Genomic DNA, 18,751 nt, shown 5'->3' with positions numbered 1-18,751 from the left:
GGAAGTTGATAGTAATCGCTTCCACACAGATTCGTGTTAAAAATAATTCTGTGTGGCAGGCGGACAGAGTCATCTCACGAACACGAGCAATGATTTAAACTTCAACCTAAACCATCCAGGGATGAGCCTGTGGTAAAAAAACAATTACGGAACTTTGCAAAAATTGCGATGTAGGCTCCAGTTTGCGTATGCTACAGTGTGTTAGGATAATAGTTTTTGTCCCTGCTGTAGTAAAAAAATCACGGATATTCCGCGAATTCGCTCATGCCTGACCATCTCACCCTATTTTCCAATTCTTTTGGATCAATCTCGGGCTCTGTTTCCTCTTCCTTCCCTTCCGGATAAAATCTAGAATGTTTCCAGTCGGACGCCTTCACTTGAGGGAGGATGGTTGGTCTTTGACCAACGGCTAATACGGACGACTTGTGGTGCATTAACATCTCCTAAAACAATAACAACAATTCATGATTAATGCTTTTCTCACATTTCACTTCAAGAGGATTTCTTTTCGTGTTCTTCCTAATTGCAACATAAATGGGAAAAATTAACGAGACCAAAACTCACAACAATATTGTCAACCATTGTTAACATAACTGACCAACCGGAGCACACGCACATGGAGCTTAAGAATGAACTTGTCTACGATATTGATACGGAAATCTACATATCGTTGCAACACTAGTAAGGATCCTTCGGTTTAATTAATAGTAATCTTAGTGTGAGAACTACTGTGGTGTCTAGTACTAAAAAACTAGAAATGAATAAAATTCTCGCAAATTTTGCAACAGATTCATTCAACATGATTACTTGTAATTAGAACTCATAGCATGTCTTTGGTTCAGCAAAATAGTATACCAGTAAATTTATATCCAACATCACAACAACTACACTGTGAGTTTGGTAGAATTTCAAACGAAAAAAAAAAACATGTTTGCTTGAAAAATTTGTAAAAGAGGTTATATCCGAAACGAACCTGGTTAGGAACTATCGTAAATTCCTCCTTGATTCCGTAGTTGGTATTGCTGAGCCACTTCCTGCCTTTACCACTTAGTTCTATCACAGAGCCAAATCCATGCTGCAGTGGCTTCTCACTGAGATATCCTTCACTCATGACCATACGAGCTGAAGTCAAGAAAATAAGATTTTTTATTACAAAACCTCCCCACAATTTGTTTAGCAATGTTTTTCGTCTTTCCTACTTGTTACTAAACATAAGCATGAATTTCCCTTGTTTCATAGTTCCAAGCGCAATTTTGACACCCGATGCCTAAAGCTGGGGTTTTGCACTGTGGATGGTGGCACCATGCAGGAAGGCTAATACAAATAAACAACCTTTCAGAAAAAAATTGTTATTTTCAAAGTCGGGTGAAAGCGATGTCCATATTTATATGATTGTGTACATTGCTATTAAGCACTCCTCTATCTGCCTTATAAATGCTCAGTAAAAGTTTTGTCAATACTTTGAATTAAATTGACCTCTGAAACCCTGAAATATCAGAAAAGTATGAGATTTTTTATAAAGTATTCACTTGACAATAACAAACTTACCAAAAGCTTTCCACCATTTCTCTGATCTGTACCTTTATTGATATTTGAGGGGGACAAAAAATATAAGATGAGCATTTTACTTTTAATCATGAGAGAAATGAAAGAGAATTTATTTTAATCTCAGCAGTTTTCAATTATTATGCAAATTGCTAAACTGTTTCTATCAGGAAAGTAAGGACATAACTGTGGCAAGTGTAAAAATAAATGTTAAATGTTATGGTAAATTTTAGCAACGAAACATGTTTTGACAAGTATTCCATTTGTTTCCTAAAGTAGTCAAATTTTGCCATCATTCAGGGAGGGTTGGTGGTAAGAAATTGAAATTGACAAAAAACTTACTTCCCACATCCAAAATCTGGATCTTTTTGATGGTGTGCTTGGAGTCTCTGATTGGTCTGAAATGCCCAAAATAAAAAAGAAATCACTTTTGAGAGGAAGTATCACCAAATGGCGATACTTGCTTATTTAAGGGGAAGCTCTAAGAAGCTCCATTTTTTTTCCTTCTATGCAGCAACTTCTCGCCAGAACTTTGATTTCCCCACAAACCTGTCTTCGATCGTTCATCAATCTTTGTCCAACACTGGTCATCCTTTCACTTCAGCTACCAAAGCAAAACTGAAGCAAAACTACCAAACACAACACTAAATAAACGCACTATGTAAGTATCTATCAAAAACAGCCAGTTGGGACAATTTAAATATGCTTAATACCACTCCATTCTGTCCTCATATGATGCTTCAAAGCACTTTATACTGACAGTATGAACAGTTCCTAATCTTTATCTGATTTTAATGCTAATACCACTCTATACTGTCCTCCCGTATCATGCTTCAAAGCAGTCATACTGACAGTATGAGCAGTTCCTAATCTTTATCTGATTCTAATGGTAATACCACTCTATACTGTCCCTTCATATCATGTTTCAAAGCACTCATACTGACAGTATGAACAATTGCTTACCTTTATCTGATTCTAATGCTATATACCACTCTATACTGTCCTCCCGAATCATGCTTCAAGGTACTCGTACTGACAGTATGAACAGTTCCTAACCAATATCTGATTCTAATGCTAATACCACTTTATACTGTCCTCTCCTATCATGATTTAAGGCACTGATATTGACATTATGAACAGTTCCTAACCTTTATCTGATTCTAATGCTAATACCACTTTATACTGTCCTCCCATATCATGCTTCAAAGCACTTTTTCTGGCAGTACAAACAGTTCCTATCTTTTTTGTGATAGAAACAGGATATTGATACTATTCATACTGTCAATGAGAGTGCATTGCAGCAGGATATGAAAATAAAGCATGGAAAAGAATCCTCCCAACTCAGTGTTCAGAAATAAAACGAAGCAAAAACTACATTTTATGTCATCTTGAAATTGGCAATAGGTATGCATTGTATTCAAATCGATCGCTTGCAACTTTGGAACCAATCAGAATGCTTTATTCATTGATGATGCCGTCATGTGACAGGTAATCAGTCTTCTCGACACCAGTGAACGTTGGCAGTCGGGATGATAAGGATTTTTGTACTTACGGATCCTCTCAGGAAGTAAATTGGTACTGCGACGCCAAACCGTTCACCCGTGACGCTTATCGAGGTGAGCAAGTGACGTAGCTCTTTGGTAAAATCTTCACCAGAATCCTTGCTTTCTCGTACGGAGGCTGGCTGGCTTAATCTACGGGGGGAAAAGAAAGACGGAGGAAACGTGTCGAACGGGAACTGCTGCAACCCTTTCTGGACAGGTGTCGATCAACATCATACAAGTGCATATTTCTTTGAATGTTAGAATTATTAGAAACTTCAGTTTTGTTGTAACAAACAACTAGAGCACCAATGGTGCAGAAGCTCATACCTTTTCGAGCTGAAAAATGTAGGGCCCACAAAACCAATTTTGGGCCCGTGAGGGATACCCCCCCCCCCCTCCGTTAGCAGAATCCAGGCCACACCACTGGCTATAATTCCTATTTTCCCCTCTAAATCCTATTTTACCCACTCTCTCAAACAATACCACTGACCTACCATATTAAACTTTCTCCCCCTCTACCTTAGCAGACATAACAAGCACTCCCTACAAGTCATAACTTCACAAGCTGCCTACATACCTCAGGCTCAAAGACTTCTAAGAATCGGCAAGTGCTGATTGGCTATAGGGCTCTCATGCTTACAGTTCAACAGTTAATAACAACTCCTAGTCCTGCTTTAATTCCACTAACAGCCTCTGCAGAGCTTAACCACAAATGTAAACAAACACTGCAGACACTGGGAGACAAATTAAAGGAGCTTTGGGAAAAAGTGAAGGCTCAGATTTTTTTAAACAATGGGGATTAATTGTAATTAATTAACTTTTGACCAAAAATTTTTAGGCATCACCTTATTCATACACAATCCAACAATCATCAGTTCAACTTTGAATATGATCCATCAAAATCTTGAGGAGATAGAGATATTTAAAAATATTACAAAGAATGACCCCCGATGACCCCCTAAATGACCTCTGACCTCAATTTTCCGAACACCCCTCCTAACTCTCATCCCGAGGAACGTTGTGACCAAGTTTCATTATAATTGGCCATACACTGTACGAACAGGAGCAATTTGAAAATATAAGGCCGCGGCCCGGGCCACAAAAGACCCCTAGTTGATCTTTGATCTCAAATTCATGAACACCCTGAAGGTGAAACTACCATAGTACTATCGTGACAAACCCTCAACATTGTACCATGGAATCTGTAGGAGAAGAAGCATTTTGCGTATTTCCACAAAATGGCCCATTACGGCCCACAGATGACCTTTGACCCCAAATTTTGGACCATCTCTGATGGCCCTATACCCAATGGTCCTTGTGTCCAAGTTTCATAAAATTCCATCAAACACTGTGCGAGTGGGAGCGGTTTTACCAATCGTTGACGGATAGAGTGATAGAATGATAGAGTGATAGAGTGATAGACGCCGCACTGTAACAATAGCTCACACCAGCATGCTGGTATGAGCTAAAAATGTGTGACTTCAAATGTAATTGCTTGGAAAGTATAAGAGTTGCTCCTGTACAAAGAATTCTCTTTGAACTCGACTTTAAATTTTCAGGAGAGGGGTTATGAAACGTTATTAGCATCCAAGTATTGCAGTGCGATGAATTTACTGATGGTTAGGGGGCTTACGAATGTTACATCAGCTATTGAACTTAAAGGAATAAGAAAGGCAGGGATCAAATACAATTTATATTATTCAGTAACCTCAAAACTCTCTAATATTCGATTTTTAAGTTAACCGCTTCCTGTTTGACTGAATACGCTCGCTAATTAAATTGGCTCCTAAGGCCTCGTCACAAGGCACAGTAAGCCGTATTCAGTCCACATTCGGGTGGGGGAGGAAGGGAGGGGGCAGTGAGGGGTGACTGCCTAGACCAAAGAGAATTTGTAAGTTACCTATTTTTCTCAATTTTGCTTTAAGTATTACCAATAGTAAGATTTCACTATATTTGGTCTCGTCAGACCTTACAATCCCCTCCCCTACACAAAAAAAATCCAAATTGTCAAAAATTATCAACTGACTGAATGCTATAAGATGACAGAGAGACCAATCCATTCAGTGTTCAAGTAAAAGTGAACAATCTATACCAGGGGTTCCCTAGCTGGGGTGCACGAACCCCCAGGGGGTGCGTGAGTCCATCCCAGGGGGTTCGTGAGAAGTTTCTGAAAGTCAAAACTAGAGTACTTTTTGTTGAACTAAAATCTGGTATATCATATAATTTAGTAATATACAAAAGTTGTACCTATCGACAACCTCTACAATATTACACTTTGAACTTGATCTTTTACGAAGCACTGTTATACGTATTATAGTATAATAATGACTCAGATAGTGTCTAGAAAAGTTGGGGGTTCGTGGACAACTCTGACATCCACAGGGGGTTCTGTTCAGAAACTCGTGGGGAATCATGATCCGTTCGATTTCATTCCGTACCTTCTTTTACAATTGTCGCAGCACTTCATAGTCTCCATCACAGAGCTGTCGGGGTTCTCTTCAAAGTGAGATAATATGGCTCTGAAGAAACATGAAAATATAGAGAGAAAAAATAACAGATTTTATGAAAAAGAAAGTAAACAGGGTGCCTCAATCATCAACAGCAGGGAAAAGATTTGGTCCTTGCTCTACTCCTAAAGAGGTGTTGCCCACAATCGCCCCTGCCCCACAAATCAGAATGAAAATGTGATAGAAAACTCTATAATATAAAAGGGATATATTTACATTGCACTTTGCATAAAAGAATACCTCAAAGCACTTTACATGAGAAAAGAGCAAAAGAAAAAAATACAGATATAAGTTACATGAAAGTAATAAAAGGAATAGTGGTCAAAGCAAAATCAAATAACGTCAGTCAGTCAAGCAATCAATCAAGAGTGCTAATTCTTGACGTAAATTGCCTCTGCATTTCAGATATTTTGCTCTCATAACCTTTTGGAAATTTTTTAAACATGACTTAACACTGCATAATGCATCCCTCTTACATTAAACCCATGTGAAAGAGATATGATTAATTATTAAACAAGACTTCTTCAACGTTCATTTTCTGCGCTTGATAATTATTCTGAAATAGCGCCCTCTTAAGAAACCCTTTTTAGCTTAGGAGATCATTAATCTAACATACGGCATTATAGACCATTGGTCTGTAAATTAACACCCCCCCCCCACCTACCTTCTGTCTTTCATTAATACTTACTTTCTTCGGCATGTCGTTCTCAATAGGCACTGCTCCATTTCTGCGATCATCTTGGCTTTGTGTTCCTTGAATTTCATGTTGCTGATGTCCTTCAAGAAAAATCTACCCCAAAAAAGAAAAAAAAAGTTGAAAAAAGAAATACATAGAGAAAAGAAATGTCAAAAGGGTGAGAAAAAAAGAATCTTAAAACGTCTTTTTCAAGTAAGAAATCTGAGACTGATTTGTAACAATTTGAATATGGGTCATTCCATATCAAATCACCAGATTTTGGGGTATGTTGTAGTTCGACATTTTTGAAAAATTCCCAAATTTATTGCATGAGTGGACCACCATAAAATAAGCATATTCTGAAAATTTCAGTTGCATTGCTTTACAATTGGCCGATTTAAAATTCTTTGAAATTCCGCAATTTGTCGCCACCCTGGCAATTTGGCATTTTCTTGACTTTTGAGGTCTCATTTCTCAGCAATTACACATTCTACTACCTTTCCATTACAGATGCCTATAGAGTCTAACCCATAGAACAGGAAAATAAAAAATTAGGCTACAAAAATATTGTCTTGTGGGGTCAACTTAAAAGTGTCAAAATATTTAATTTTTGTACTTTTCACTAAAAAATGTGCTATTTTGAGTGATGAATTGCTCCTAAACCATTGCTTCAGGGTACTTGATTCTATCAGAGGTTATTATGTCTAGTACAAACATTACAAAATAATGATTACAATGCTTTCCTAAACTATGTTTGCAAGTTGTGCAACTCTAAAGTTGCTATTTCATGCTGCGATTCAGCATGAGGTAGGGGTTTTGATGCCAATTTTTTACCAAAGTAACCATGTTAGAGGTGTCAGGGTTTATACTTTATTAATAAGTATAAAGTTCTTACACATTAAGAAATTTCAGGGTTCTAGCTGTTCTCAATATTAATTTATGAAGTTGTTAAGTTGCTCCGATGTACAAAAGAGGTCGTTTTTGACGGCCAATAACTCAAAACGCGTCAAATTAAAAAAAATTGATAATTTTTTCTGGAAGAGATATAGTACCACCCTGTTTGTACAAAAAATTTCAGGAGGGTGTTTTGCCTTATTTTGAAATGAAAAATCCTCAAAGTTTGGGATTTTTACAAAAAAACGTTTTTGCCTGTTTTGATGTTCCATGAGTTTTGACCCTGGGTATTGTACTGTACTTCAAGGTCATTCAGTTCAATACTGTGCAGTTTTTAATTTCATATAACAAAATACTATTTGCAATGTACTTGTCTGCTCCTGGTTGAATTCATTTAATTAGAAGACTTATAAAATGAATTTCAACCAGTACACACATATGTATGTACAGTGTGTACAGTACATACACTGTACTGAGTGTATATGTACGGAGTGCCATGAGTGCCAGAAGACTATGTTTAAACTAACACTAATATACACACTCAACATATACAATTGGTTGAATTAGAAGACTTTACTATAGAATTAATTTCAACCAGTACATAGATGTATGTACAGTACAAAACTTTACTGGGTGTACATGTACAGTGTGTTAGTGTTGTTTTAACATAGTCTTCTGGCACTCATGGCACTCCGTACATATACACTCAGTACAGTGTATGTACTGTACACACTGTACATACATATGTGTGTACTGGTTGAAATTCATTTTATAAGTCTTCTAATTAAATGAATTCAACCAGGAGCAGACAAGTACATTGCAAATAGTATTTTGTTATATGAAATTAAAAACTGCACAGTATTGAACTGAATGACCTTGAAGTACAGTACAATACCCAGGGACAAAACTCATGGAACATCAAAACAGGCAAAAACGTTTTTTGTAAAAATCCCAAACTTTGAGGATTTTTCATTTCAAAATAAGGCAAAACACCCTCCTGAAATTTTTTGTACAAACAGGGTGGTACTATTTCTCTTCCAGAAAAAATTATCAATTTTTTTTAATTTGACGCGTTTTGAGTTAATGGCCGTCAAAAACGACCTCTTTTGTACATCGGAGCAACTTAACAACTTCATAAATTAATATTGAGAACAGCTAGAACCCTGAAATTTCTTAATGTGTAAGAACTTTATACTTATTAATAAAGTATAAACCCTGACACCTCTAACATGGTTACTTTGGTAAAAAATTGGCATCAAAACCCCTACCTCATGCTGAATCGCAGCATGAAATAGCAACTTTAGAGTTGCACAACTTGCAAACATAGTTTAGGAAAGCATTGTAATCATTATTTTGTAATATTTGTAGTAGACATAATAACCTCTGAAAGAATCAAGTACCCTGAAGCAATGGTTTAGGAGCAATTCATCACTCAAAATAGCACATTTTTTAGTGAAAAGTACAAAAATCAAATATTTTGACACTTTTAAGTTGACGTAACTCCACAAGGCAATATTTTTGTAGCCTAATTTTTTATTTTCCTGTTCTATGGGATAGACTCTTTAGGCATCTGTAATAGAAAGGTAGTAGAATGTTCAATTGCTGAGAAATGAGACCTCAAAAGTCAAGAAAATGCCAAAATGCCATGGTGGCGACAAATTGCGGAATTTCAAAGTGTGATAAATCGGCCAATTGTAAAGCAATGCAACTGAAATTTTCAGAATATGCTTATTTTATGGTGGTCCAATCATAAAATAAATTTGGGAATTTTTGGAAAGGGTGCAGCAACAGCCATCCGTGATTTGACACGGAATGACCCATATCCCCCTCTCATCCCCAAATCAACTTCTCTGCCAAGGAAACCAATCCCCCCCCTCCCCCATCCAAAAGAAACAAATTTGACCCAATCACAAAACCTTGACAGACTTTCACAAAAATACAACCAATCAAGATAACTAGGGCCACTTAAAAAATTTGTTGTGCCTTTCTTCAAGCCTAGCATTGAGCTGTTTACATAAAAAAAAAAAAAAATCCACAGAAAGTGAGGGAAAAGGGATCCTTGAGGTTCCAGTTGCCATGGTAACGACCTCTTACCTGTTTGTTGCAAAGTCTCCGTTACTGTAGAACGTGATACAGTAGCTTGGAAGGCCGTCTCGTCCAGCTCGGCCAATTTCCTGGTAGTATGACTCGATATCCTTCGGGGCTGGTTTTCAGCGTTCGAGAAAGAAAGAAAAACGTACCGTCATACGACTATACCCACGTTATTGATCATGATAAAGCACCATTTTCCATCAAGGTTTGGTTCAATATGTTTTTAACATGCATGTTTTTAACATCTTATATTTTTCAAGCAATGATTCATGTCACTGAGATTTATAGAAAGCTAACATGTTTGGACTCCTGAAAAAAAAACGTCTTCATTGGTTCAAACCGTGTAGAAAGCTCAACCGTTAAGAACAGAGGACTTGGTCGACTAGGGTCACTTCTTTGGGATTCAAAGCATGAACCGACTGACTGACTGACCGTTGGATGTTTCGTTTCATTCATTCTTGATTTGTTTTTATTGTTTTAGCCGGTCAGTTATTTGATGAAGCTCTTATTCTTCTGGTTTAAAATTTGCTATATATTTCTCTCATAACTGAGAAAATTCAAATACCAAAAACAGCTCACCTCCATAATGTATGACATTTCTGACGTCCGGTTTGTCGATGCCCATACCGAATGCGACCGTAGCTACGATACACTGATGGCCAAAAAACACATATGAAAAAGTCATAAGTATTGCACAAAGAAACCTCAAGAAGTTATCTTACTAATCAAGGCTAGGTCTGTCCTTCTGTACGTTAGTGGTTGTTTTGGATTGCTTTCTCTCTCCTTTTTTGTTGTTTTCTTTAGTTTAATATTTCCCAAAGGTTAAGAAACCAACAGAAGCTCATCTGAAACCCAATTCATCTGATAATCGTGGATGAACACCAGTTTTATAACAAGCCTCTTTGTTTAGATGAGTGTTCAGCAAGTTATATGGCGGGGGAAGGTGAAATTGTCGCACCCATTCCCCCCTCCCCAGACAGTTACTTGACTTCACCATCCAAAGAGAGTGAACCCCAGCATCTGACTGTGTTCTCAAATGCAGAGGAGGGAGACTATTACGGCGACACATTCGCCATCCATGCCATGCAGTCATGGTGAACAAATATTATTTCACGACCGAATTCTCAATTCTCCGAGCGGAAGTATTGAATCCATAGAAGACTGCTAAACGACCCAAAGCAGCGACTTTGGATAAGCCTAGAGAATCTGCTTCCTGGTGAGTTTTGAACAGGGAACCAGACGTTTACCGGGGGGGGGGGACACCTTAACCGCACCATCACGCCCTTAATACTTCGATAGAATACAGTATGTCAGATTCTGGGGTTATGAAACCAATCACCACAAACCAAAATTTTATACCTACTGTCTTGTTTTCCTTGCTTTGTGAAGAGTACTTATGAAAAGCTGAAAAACTTAAGGGGCAGTGTACCAAAAGAAAAGGAAACCTTACCTGAATTTCGTCTCGAACAAATTTGGTGTGAGCTTCCTTCCTGCTGGCACTGTCCCTCCCGGCGTGATAATAATCCACGCTAACGTGCATCCCTGAAGGAAAAAAAAGGGACACAAAATTTTGTCACAAATTGAAAAATAACAAACCTCTTGAATCTCACAAATCAAATAACAACTTAAAGTGGAGCTGGCTGTGATTTCTTTGGTAAAATTATTCAATCCAAGGTCACCCTACAAGGAAATTTTTTTATTTTTTGACTAAAATCACTGGCTAAGCATCTCTCATCTTCATAACAGGTGCAATCATTAACTAATACCTTTGTGACAATAAGAACAATCTGTCCCCATCCCTATATGCAAATAGAGCTTGGGGATTAAAAGCATACATCCATTTAATGTTACATGCCGAAGGTGGATACTGTTATTTCTTTCAGCTGATCTGACGAACTGATTTAATTTTTTTCCTTCCAAAAATGATCAAAAGTGAAAACTAATTTTGCGACAAAAAAGCTGCTGATTATCGAAATATCACTGGATGGCAAATACCAGCATTTATCTGGCCAAGAAGTTCCTATGTTTTTTGCTCAGATATTTACTGCTTTGGTAAAATGAAAAATGAAGAGGGTAATTTCCAAACTTTTGACATTTTAGTCAAGATGGTACTAGGTGTGCAACAGCATTTTGTTCAGTTTTTTAATGTTTTGAAGAGAAATTCAAATGGTAAGTTGTCAAAATTTTTTTAACAAGTGTGTTAGTAAATAATGTGATATACCCATAGGAAGATTCCACTGTAAACCCATTGCTCTAACTTTTATACTACTGAAATGTGTAAAATATTTGCAGGGAGTATGGACAACGATAAAATCACTATTATCCTAGTCCACCTCCCCCCCTCCTCTCCCCCTCCTTCCTCCTTTCCTACATGATTTCTTACTTTGAAGTTGTCCACAGACTTGTTCAGTTGCTTTCTTTGTTGGACAGTACACAATAGTAGGCCCATCAAAAAGATAAGAAAACCTGCAGAAAAGGGTTTAACATTACAGTAATATTATTGACAGTTTGACAGTATACAACAGTTTACAACAGTAAATCATTGAAATGATACAAGAGCCTGCAAAAACAGTGCAAATTCAGTGTAAAACCCTCAAAAAGTGTGCATTGCGAAAATAGCATTTTCACATGGAACAATGTAGCAAATTAATATAATTCATCTACGAAATACATGAGCAGGGATGTGCCCACGCTGGGCGGCACTGGGCGGCCCCGCCCAGCACCAAAAATTACCGCCCAGCACTGTCTTAAAAATCATGAATCCCGCCCAGCACTATTTTCATCTAAAATCCTGACATTCCTAACAATATATTCAACATAAATTGGGCCTATCGTATGCCAAAATCATACAGACTAATAATGCATCAGTAATGCATGCAAGAAACATTACTTACGACTCTCAATTGGTCCCTTGTAAAATCTCTTTGAAACAAACTAATAACTTTTACCAGGTACGTAATATATTTCACTAAAAAAAAATTTAAAAATGTAAATTGTTAGCAAAACTAGTACTTGTGTATGTGCTTATAAAGCTACACAAGTGCCAGCATTTGGCATCTGAGCACCTTCAAACATCGATAAATTTCTCAAATTTCCTTAGACCCCTCCCCCAGGACGGCGATCAGTATACCCGGCACTCAGGAAATCCTGGGCACATCCCTGCATGAGAATATAATAAACACTATCGAATGTTACGTACCAAAGCAAACTAAATCAATATCCCTGCACTGTTTTAACTGATGGTAGGGGAGGAAGATGGGGTAAATGCTGAAGGGGTAGATGAGAGGGGGTAAAATGTATTTATCAATAGGAACCATGAACTTACCTGTCACCTTTGGTCATGACTGACTGAAAGTCTTGTACAATATCTGTCTTGCATCTAACTTCCAGAAATAAATTGTGTCTGTGGAATATTACAAATTATACTTTTTCAAGTATTCTGCAAGAAATATTGATGTCACGTTAGTTGTTTATTCGGACAATATTATAACTGTTGCTGGCCGCTGTGAACTGTGTCTAAGAGTTTTACATAGGTTGAGTAGTTAAGCAAACAAAACTCAACAGGAACACAGAGAACCATATGACTTGGTAAGAATCTTTACGATATACAAGTTTTTACGAAGAAAGGAGTTGTTTGTGCTTTTATACATCAAGAGAAGAGAATATATATCTTGAGGGAGTTATTGGAATTTATCAAAATAATTCATACACAAAATAATCCATAAATAATCCATACATCATAATAATACATCCAAATAATCCATAATCATAAATAGGATTGAGAATTGCCCTTAAGGGAACATTCCACACATTTATCAATTATAACAATAAGATATTTTGAAAACAACAATAGATTAGGGAATAATTTATCCGTCTCGCATAACAAAATGCTATGGAGACTGCATAAGTTGCTATACAAGTGCAGAGATGTACAGTATATTGTTTTACAAAGGAACCATTGTATTTTGTAAAGGAATATTCACAGCCTTCAAACTTGCCATGAAAACTTCAAGCACTAAACTATTCACTGTAGATGTGAAAACATCGTCAGCATTCAAGTCGTTTAATTATTTATTAATTAATTTTAATTTTGTAATTTTTTTTGGTGGACTACGAAAAGTCAATGCTAATTTATGCATCGAGCCTTCCTTTAATTTGAAGATAAAGAGGTTAAAATCTGTCATGGGAATAAATGCCTAGGTTTTCAATTTAGATGACCTTTGACATATTTCTCTTACCTATCAAAACTGGTGCATGATAATGACGGATTCTTCAATTGCAGAGATTCACAAATATCTCTCTGGACGGATGGAGTCGCAGTTGCGGTCAACGCCATGAATGGTACCTGACAAGAAAACAGAGAAGAAAAAATACATCATGGTACAAGATGGTACAAGAATGACTGTTTAACTGGGGACAAACAAACCAGATATTGAAAGTAAACAACTTTATATCTGACTGCATCTGATAAATTGTGGAGTGTTAGCTCACTAGTGGAGTGTTATCTCACTAGTGGAGTGTTAGCTCCATAGTGGAGTGTTATAGTGGAGTGTCAATTGTGGAGTGTTATCTCAAATGGTTAATACTGGTGCCTTTCAATCATAAGGTCCCAAGTTCAAGTCACTCCAAATTAATGTATGTCATCCAGTTACAGAGTTGTTGACAATTGACAATTCATAATCATGGACGTTAAATATGAATCTAAGAGACTGACTTCAGTCAGCTTGCGGCTTTGATAAGCCAATGAGGCTTCTTCGCAACTTCCTGCTTGCAGGAGGATCTACAATACATACAAATACATACATACATAAATATTACCAGTTGTGTACATTCTGTTCCTGATTTAATTCCTTGCAATGATTTCCGTGGACCCAGAGAAAGGTAAGTGGTGGGAAAGTGTATCTAGGGGAATGGTTTTTAGCTCCAGGGTTATGGAAACAGACCGGGAAAACTGATTAAGTCATGAAAATCGCCACAAATCTCGAAAACTGTTCAACGTCCTTTTCTACCCTTCGATACACAGAACTAAAGCCTAAATCCGACCTAGTGATGCATCTACACAATTCTTTAGTATTTCCATCTACGTTAAACAAAAAAACAAAAATGCTTTGTTGCTTAAACAATAGCCTTAATGATGCCGATGTAGAAAGAAACAAAGGAACAGTTGACTTGGCATGAATGAAACTGAATGTCCCCTTTGTTCTCCTCCACTGCCCTCACCTGGGATAATCGTTTTCGTAAGTTGCCGAGCGTCCGATACGATGACCTGAAATCGTGTCCCCACTGTGACACACAATGGGCTTCATCTATGGCTACCACAGTGATACCTGGAAAGAGATGAAAAATAAAAGTCCTGTTCATGATACTTAGAAAAAAAGTGAACCAAAGTAAACTCTAAGTGGATGGAAGTTTACAACTTTCACTGTTTGTTTAAACTGTGTTTTGATTCATATTCTCCAAGTGTGAGTGCAATTACTCTTGTAGTAACTTGTAATAACATCAAGCACTTTTCTTGCATTTCATTCTTACAATTAATTAAACAACATTTCAGAGCAAGTACAAACAACTTTTGCATTAAAATTAAAATTAATAATTAGGGCCTTGTACTCAAATCAGGGTTTTGTAACTAATGATCAGGGCCTTTTACTCAAATCAGGGTTTTGTAACTAATAATCAGGGCCTTGTCCTTAAATCAGGGTTTTGTAACTAATAATCAGGGCCTTGTACTCAAATCAAGGTTTTGTACTAATAATCAGGGCCTTGCACTCAAATCAGGGTTTTGTAACTAATAATCAGGACCTTACACTCAAATCAGGGTTTTGTACTAATAATCAGGGCCTTGTACTCATAGTTGGGGTATCATATCCAAAGTCATTGTATTGTAACTCACACTGTAAGTTTGCTGCACAGCAGTACTATGTGATTCCTGGCCATATGGCAGGACCTTCCATAAAACATTAGACTTTTCAATATCCATTGATGAGGGGGCGTTATTTTCATAATTTTTGTGGGACACCAATCTCTGTTTTGCATTCCATGTTTCGCATCTTATTTATTGTCAGTATAAATCAATTGGTTTAACCATGCAGATGGCTTAGTAAGATTCAGGGGTGGCCGATACATATCGTGGTAAGGTTGGCAGAGTTACGACCCAATCAAAATATACGGCTTGACCTTACCGACTTGAATAACACTTCAAACTCATCAATTCCATTCATAACATATTTCATATAAAATAAGATGATAGTACTTATGGAAATCAAAGGAAAAATATGAAACTCACCCACTCTCGTCTGTAATTCATCTAATATTTCAGGAGCAACGGAAACAAATTCTGGAGTCATGTAGACCACTTTGTAAACACCACTATTAAGAAAAGGATAGATGTGTAAAACAAACAAAAAAGGTTACAATTACAAACACAACCATAAAGAGGTTGACATTACAATGACATAAACAGGTCATGGACATATACATGTGCCTATTGCCAATTAAGCATACAACAAGTAGAATGGGATCCTTAAAGGGGTAACCTCACACCTTTAGCTCCAACTACATCAATCCATCCGCAAACTGCCGACTTGAAGCCTGACTGCTGCAAACCTAAGTTTCGAGTCTCATAGTCGTACACATGCATAACAGCCATAACTAATGAGCGCACATAATGACTGGGTTTTTTGGGGGGGTGGGGGTTGGGGGTAACCCCTGGTGATCATTTTAGGTCACTTGCAAAAATAGTCCCCTGATATAACTACAAGTTTATGTCAAGCTTCGAAGCACTTGTACTGATAAGTATCAAGGTAAAAGATAGGAACTGTTTATACTGTCAGTACCAGTGCTTTGAAGCATGACATTAGGGGACAGTATAGAGTGGTATTAGCATGAGAATCAGATAAATGTTAGGAACTGTTTGTACTGTCAGTATGAGTCCGACCTTTAAAGCATGCTACGAGAGGACAGCATAGAATGGTATTAGCATCAGATAAAGGTAAGGAACTGTTCATACTGTCAGTACGAGTGCTTTAAACATGATATCAGGGGACAGTATAGAGTGGTATTAGCATGAGAATCAGATAAAGGTTAGGAACTGTTCATACTGTCAGTACGAGTGCTTTAAAGCATGATATCAGGGGACAGTATAAAGTGGTATTAGCACTAACAGCTGCTTTTTGAACAGTTCACAATCATGTCCACAATTGACTTGCAACAAGCTAACAAACAATGTGTTTTTATTTTTACTGGCATTCAAAGTTTTCCATTCTTTGAATTATTCTCCTTTAAGAGATCTAATAATGAGCTCAAAATTGCTAAACATGTTAAAAATTATGTAAATTTCCCCAAAAATTTGCAACACACTTTAAAAGTATCCTTTGCCATGTTCTTTTTTTAATAACGTTTTTTTTTTTTAATACTGAGTTTTGTTAATTGTATCTATACCACATGTTTATTACATATTGTCATAGCAACAAAGACTGACCACATTTTAGTTCTGAACAAGACTTGGTACCACAAAACTATGCACTCTTCTGGTTCACTATTTCCTTTCAAATGTTTCAATCTTCGGGGTGAAGTGAAAATGGTTATGAGGGGAAGGGGTGTTAGCTAAAAAAACCAAGCAAAACTTACTTGTAAAGTCCTTGTTTCACATGTGCTGTGTTCCTTTGTGCTGAACCAAGGAAACAGGCATTGATATTAGCAACTCTGAAGAATAGAAGAACAGAATAGTTTTGACAATTTCAATTGCATTAATAATTCGCTCCTTTCGATTTATGCCTTCTTTTTCCCCCCTTTTTTTTTCAGTGAAGTACCCACTTCTAACTATTGAAAGTTGGCTTTTATTATTCTGTTACTTTCCATTGTCCATTTCCTTCAACTGACCTTCGATTAAAAGAAAATCTATAATTAGCCATGCTTTCTTTCCGAAAAAGATACATAGGGCGTCAGATTAATAAGAAAACAAAGCTAAATTAGGAATATGGGGAATGTATGGAAGCTTAAAAGTGCCATCAACGTAAGAGAAACTTTGCCCCATAAATTGACATTTTACTGAAAAATGTTGACTTATTGGGGCAAAGTTTTCTTATGTTTGATGGCACTTTTAAGCTTCCGTAGGCATGGCCTGACAAGTGTAAAAACCAGGGGAAAACCCTCCTAGAAATTTATACTGGCCTTTAATAGACATTACATATACAGCGCAAGAAAAGTTTGCAAGCTAACTAAGGCCGAAGTTCATACTGCAAATGGACAGGAGAATAATTTTAATCAGTCAGTGCTTACATGGTAAGATGACAGAGAATCACATGACCAGGGATGTGCTCACACTGGGCGGCACCGGGCGGCTGGGCCCAGCAGTTCTGAATGCCGCCCAGCACAAACAATATTTTAAACATTTCTGCCCGGCACTTTTTTGATAATAATTTAACAAATTTTACCATAACGAAAATCTGGGAGAGTACATGGCACAGAATAGGAAATAGCGCCACCTAAGAATACTTTATGTGCAAAATGTGTCCAGTGGGGAGGGGGTACCCCACCCATGAGATCCCTCTCCCAGGGTGTGGATCACACTACTGCACAATCTGCCCGGCACTCAAATATTCCTGAGCACATCCCGGCATGACATAATGCCACAAGGATGAAAGAAAGACAGAGGGACATTGCCTGTTGTTGGTAATTCATTTTGCATGATCATTCTGACAACAAATGACCTTTGACCTCCACCCAAAATAATAGGGTTCTTGTACTCACTAGAAGTCACATGCCAAATATGAGCTATGTGATGTAATCTTGGGATATCATGTTTACAAGTTCGGTGTTCATGAGAATTTACAGAGTGTGACCTTAGATGACCCCAAATGATCTGTGACCTCCACCAAAACAATAAGGTTCTTGTACTCATTATAGTGAAGCAACATGCAAAATACCAGAGCCAATGACATTTCCTATCTAGAGATTTTTACAAGGATTTCAAGTTTTTGACCACCCCTGGTGACCCTTAAATGGACTACGACCTACACCAAATTGTGTAAAACTTTACACTACGTAAGGCTATCCTACCAGGCATATATCAGACCCTTTGATGTTCAGTTTCTGGGGATTTTCACAGTTTGCCCTCTGCTGACCCCCAACTGACCTTTGACCACCATCCAAACAATACGGTTCTTGTACTAATAATTGGGAAGCCACATGCCAAATATGAGAACTGCAGAGGTTACCTATCTGGGGAAATCGTGTTTACAAGCTAGGAATTTTTTTTCCCAAATTTCATCATTTTGCTACTATATTTCTTCCTCCATTTAAACTTCCACTAATCCACAAGTTTAGTTTATTTTCATTTTCATTCCATTTTAAACTCCTTCGAATGTCTCCTTAATCAATTACTTCTTGATCCATTCAAATTTTGCAAATACATAATAATATTTTTGGGGGGAATTTTCTCACTCTTATGTCAGTTCATCGCTTCCATCTTAGATTGATTGAAAAGTGGATCTCGA

General features: G+C 37.3%; 1 protein-coding gene across 3 annotated transcripts in view; it reads right to left on the bottom strand.

The window, feature by feature from the left end:
• The window catches only part of LOC139969173 (bifunctional 3'-5' exonuclease/ATP-dependent helicase WRN-like), a 33,436-nt gene that overhangs the window by 5,986 nt on the left and 8,699 nt on the right, over nt 1–18,751 (bottom strand). For all 3 annotated transcript variants that reach the window (XM_071974019.1, XM_071974020.1, XM_071974021.1), the window contains exons 8-23: nt 16,884–16,958; nt 15,541–15,623; nt 14,478–14,584; nt 13,496–13,602; nt 12,583–12,660; nt 11,641–11,723; nt 10,708–10,799; nt 9,837–9,909; nt 9,261–9,369; nt 6,285–6,386; nt 5,528–5,608; nt 3,098–3,239; nt 1,888–1,943; nt 1,549–1,580; nt 974–1,122; nt 282–443 (exon numbers count right to left, since the gene is read on the bottom strand). In XM_071974019.1, the coding sequence (XP_071830120.1) occupies nt 282–443; nt 974–1,122; nt 1,549–1,580; nt 1,888–1,943; nt 3,098–3,239; nt 5,528–5,608; nt 6,285–6,386; nt 9,261–9,369; nt 9,837–9,909; nt 10,708–10,799; nt 11,641–11,723; nt 12,583–12,660; nt 13,496–13,602; nt 14,478–14,584; nt 15,541–15,623; nt 16,884–16,958 (1,531 nt within the window). The remainder of the gene's footprint in view (nt 1–281; nt 444–973; nt 1,123–1,548; nt 1,581–1,887; nt 1,944–3,097; nt 3,240–5,527; nt 5,609–6,284; nt 6,387–9,260; nt 9,370–9,836; nt 9,910–10,707; nt 10,800–11,640; nt 11,724–12,582; nt 12,661–13,495; nt 13,603–14,477; nt 14,585–15,540; nt 15,624–16,883; nt 16,959–18,751) is intronic.

Source organism: Apostichopus japonicus, chromosome 6 (assembly GCF_037975245.1).
Source record: "Apostichopus japonicus isolate 1M-3 chromosome 6, ASM3797524v1, whole genome shotgun sequence".
In the NCBI taxonomy this organism is placed as follows: Eukaryota; Metazoa; Echinodermata; class Holothuroidea; order Aspidochirotida; family Stichopodidae; genus Apostichopus; species Apostichopus japonicus.
Note: the sequence above shows the minus strand (reverse complement) of the source record. Positions and strands in the feature narration are given on the sequence as shown.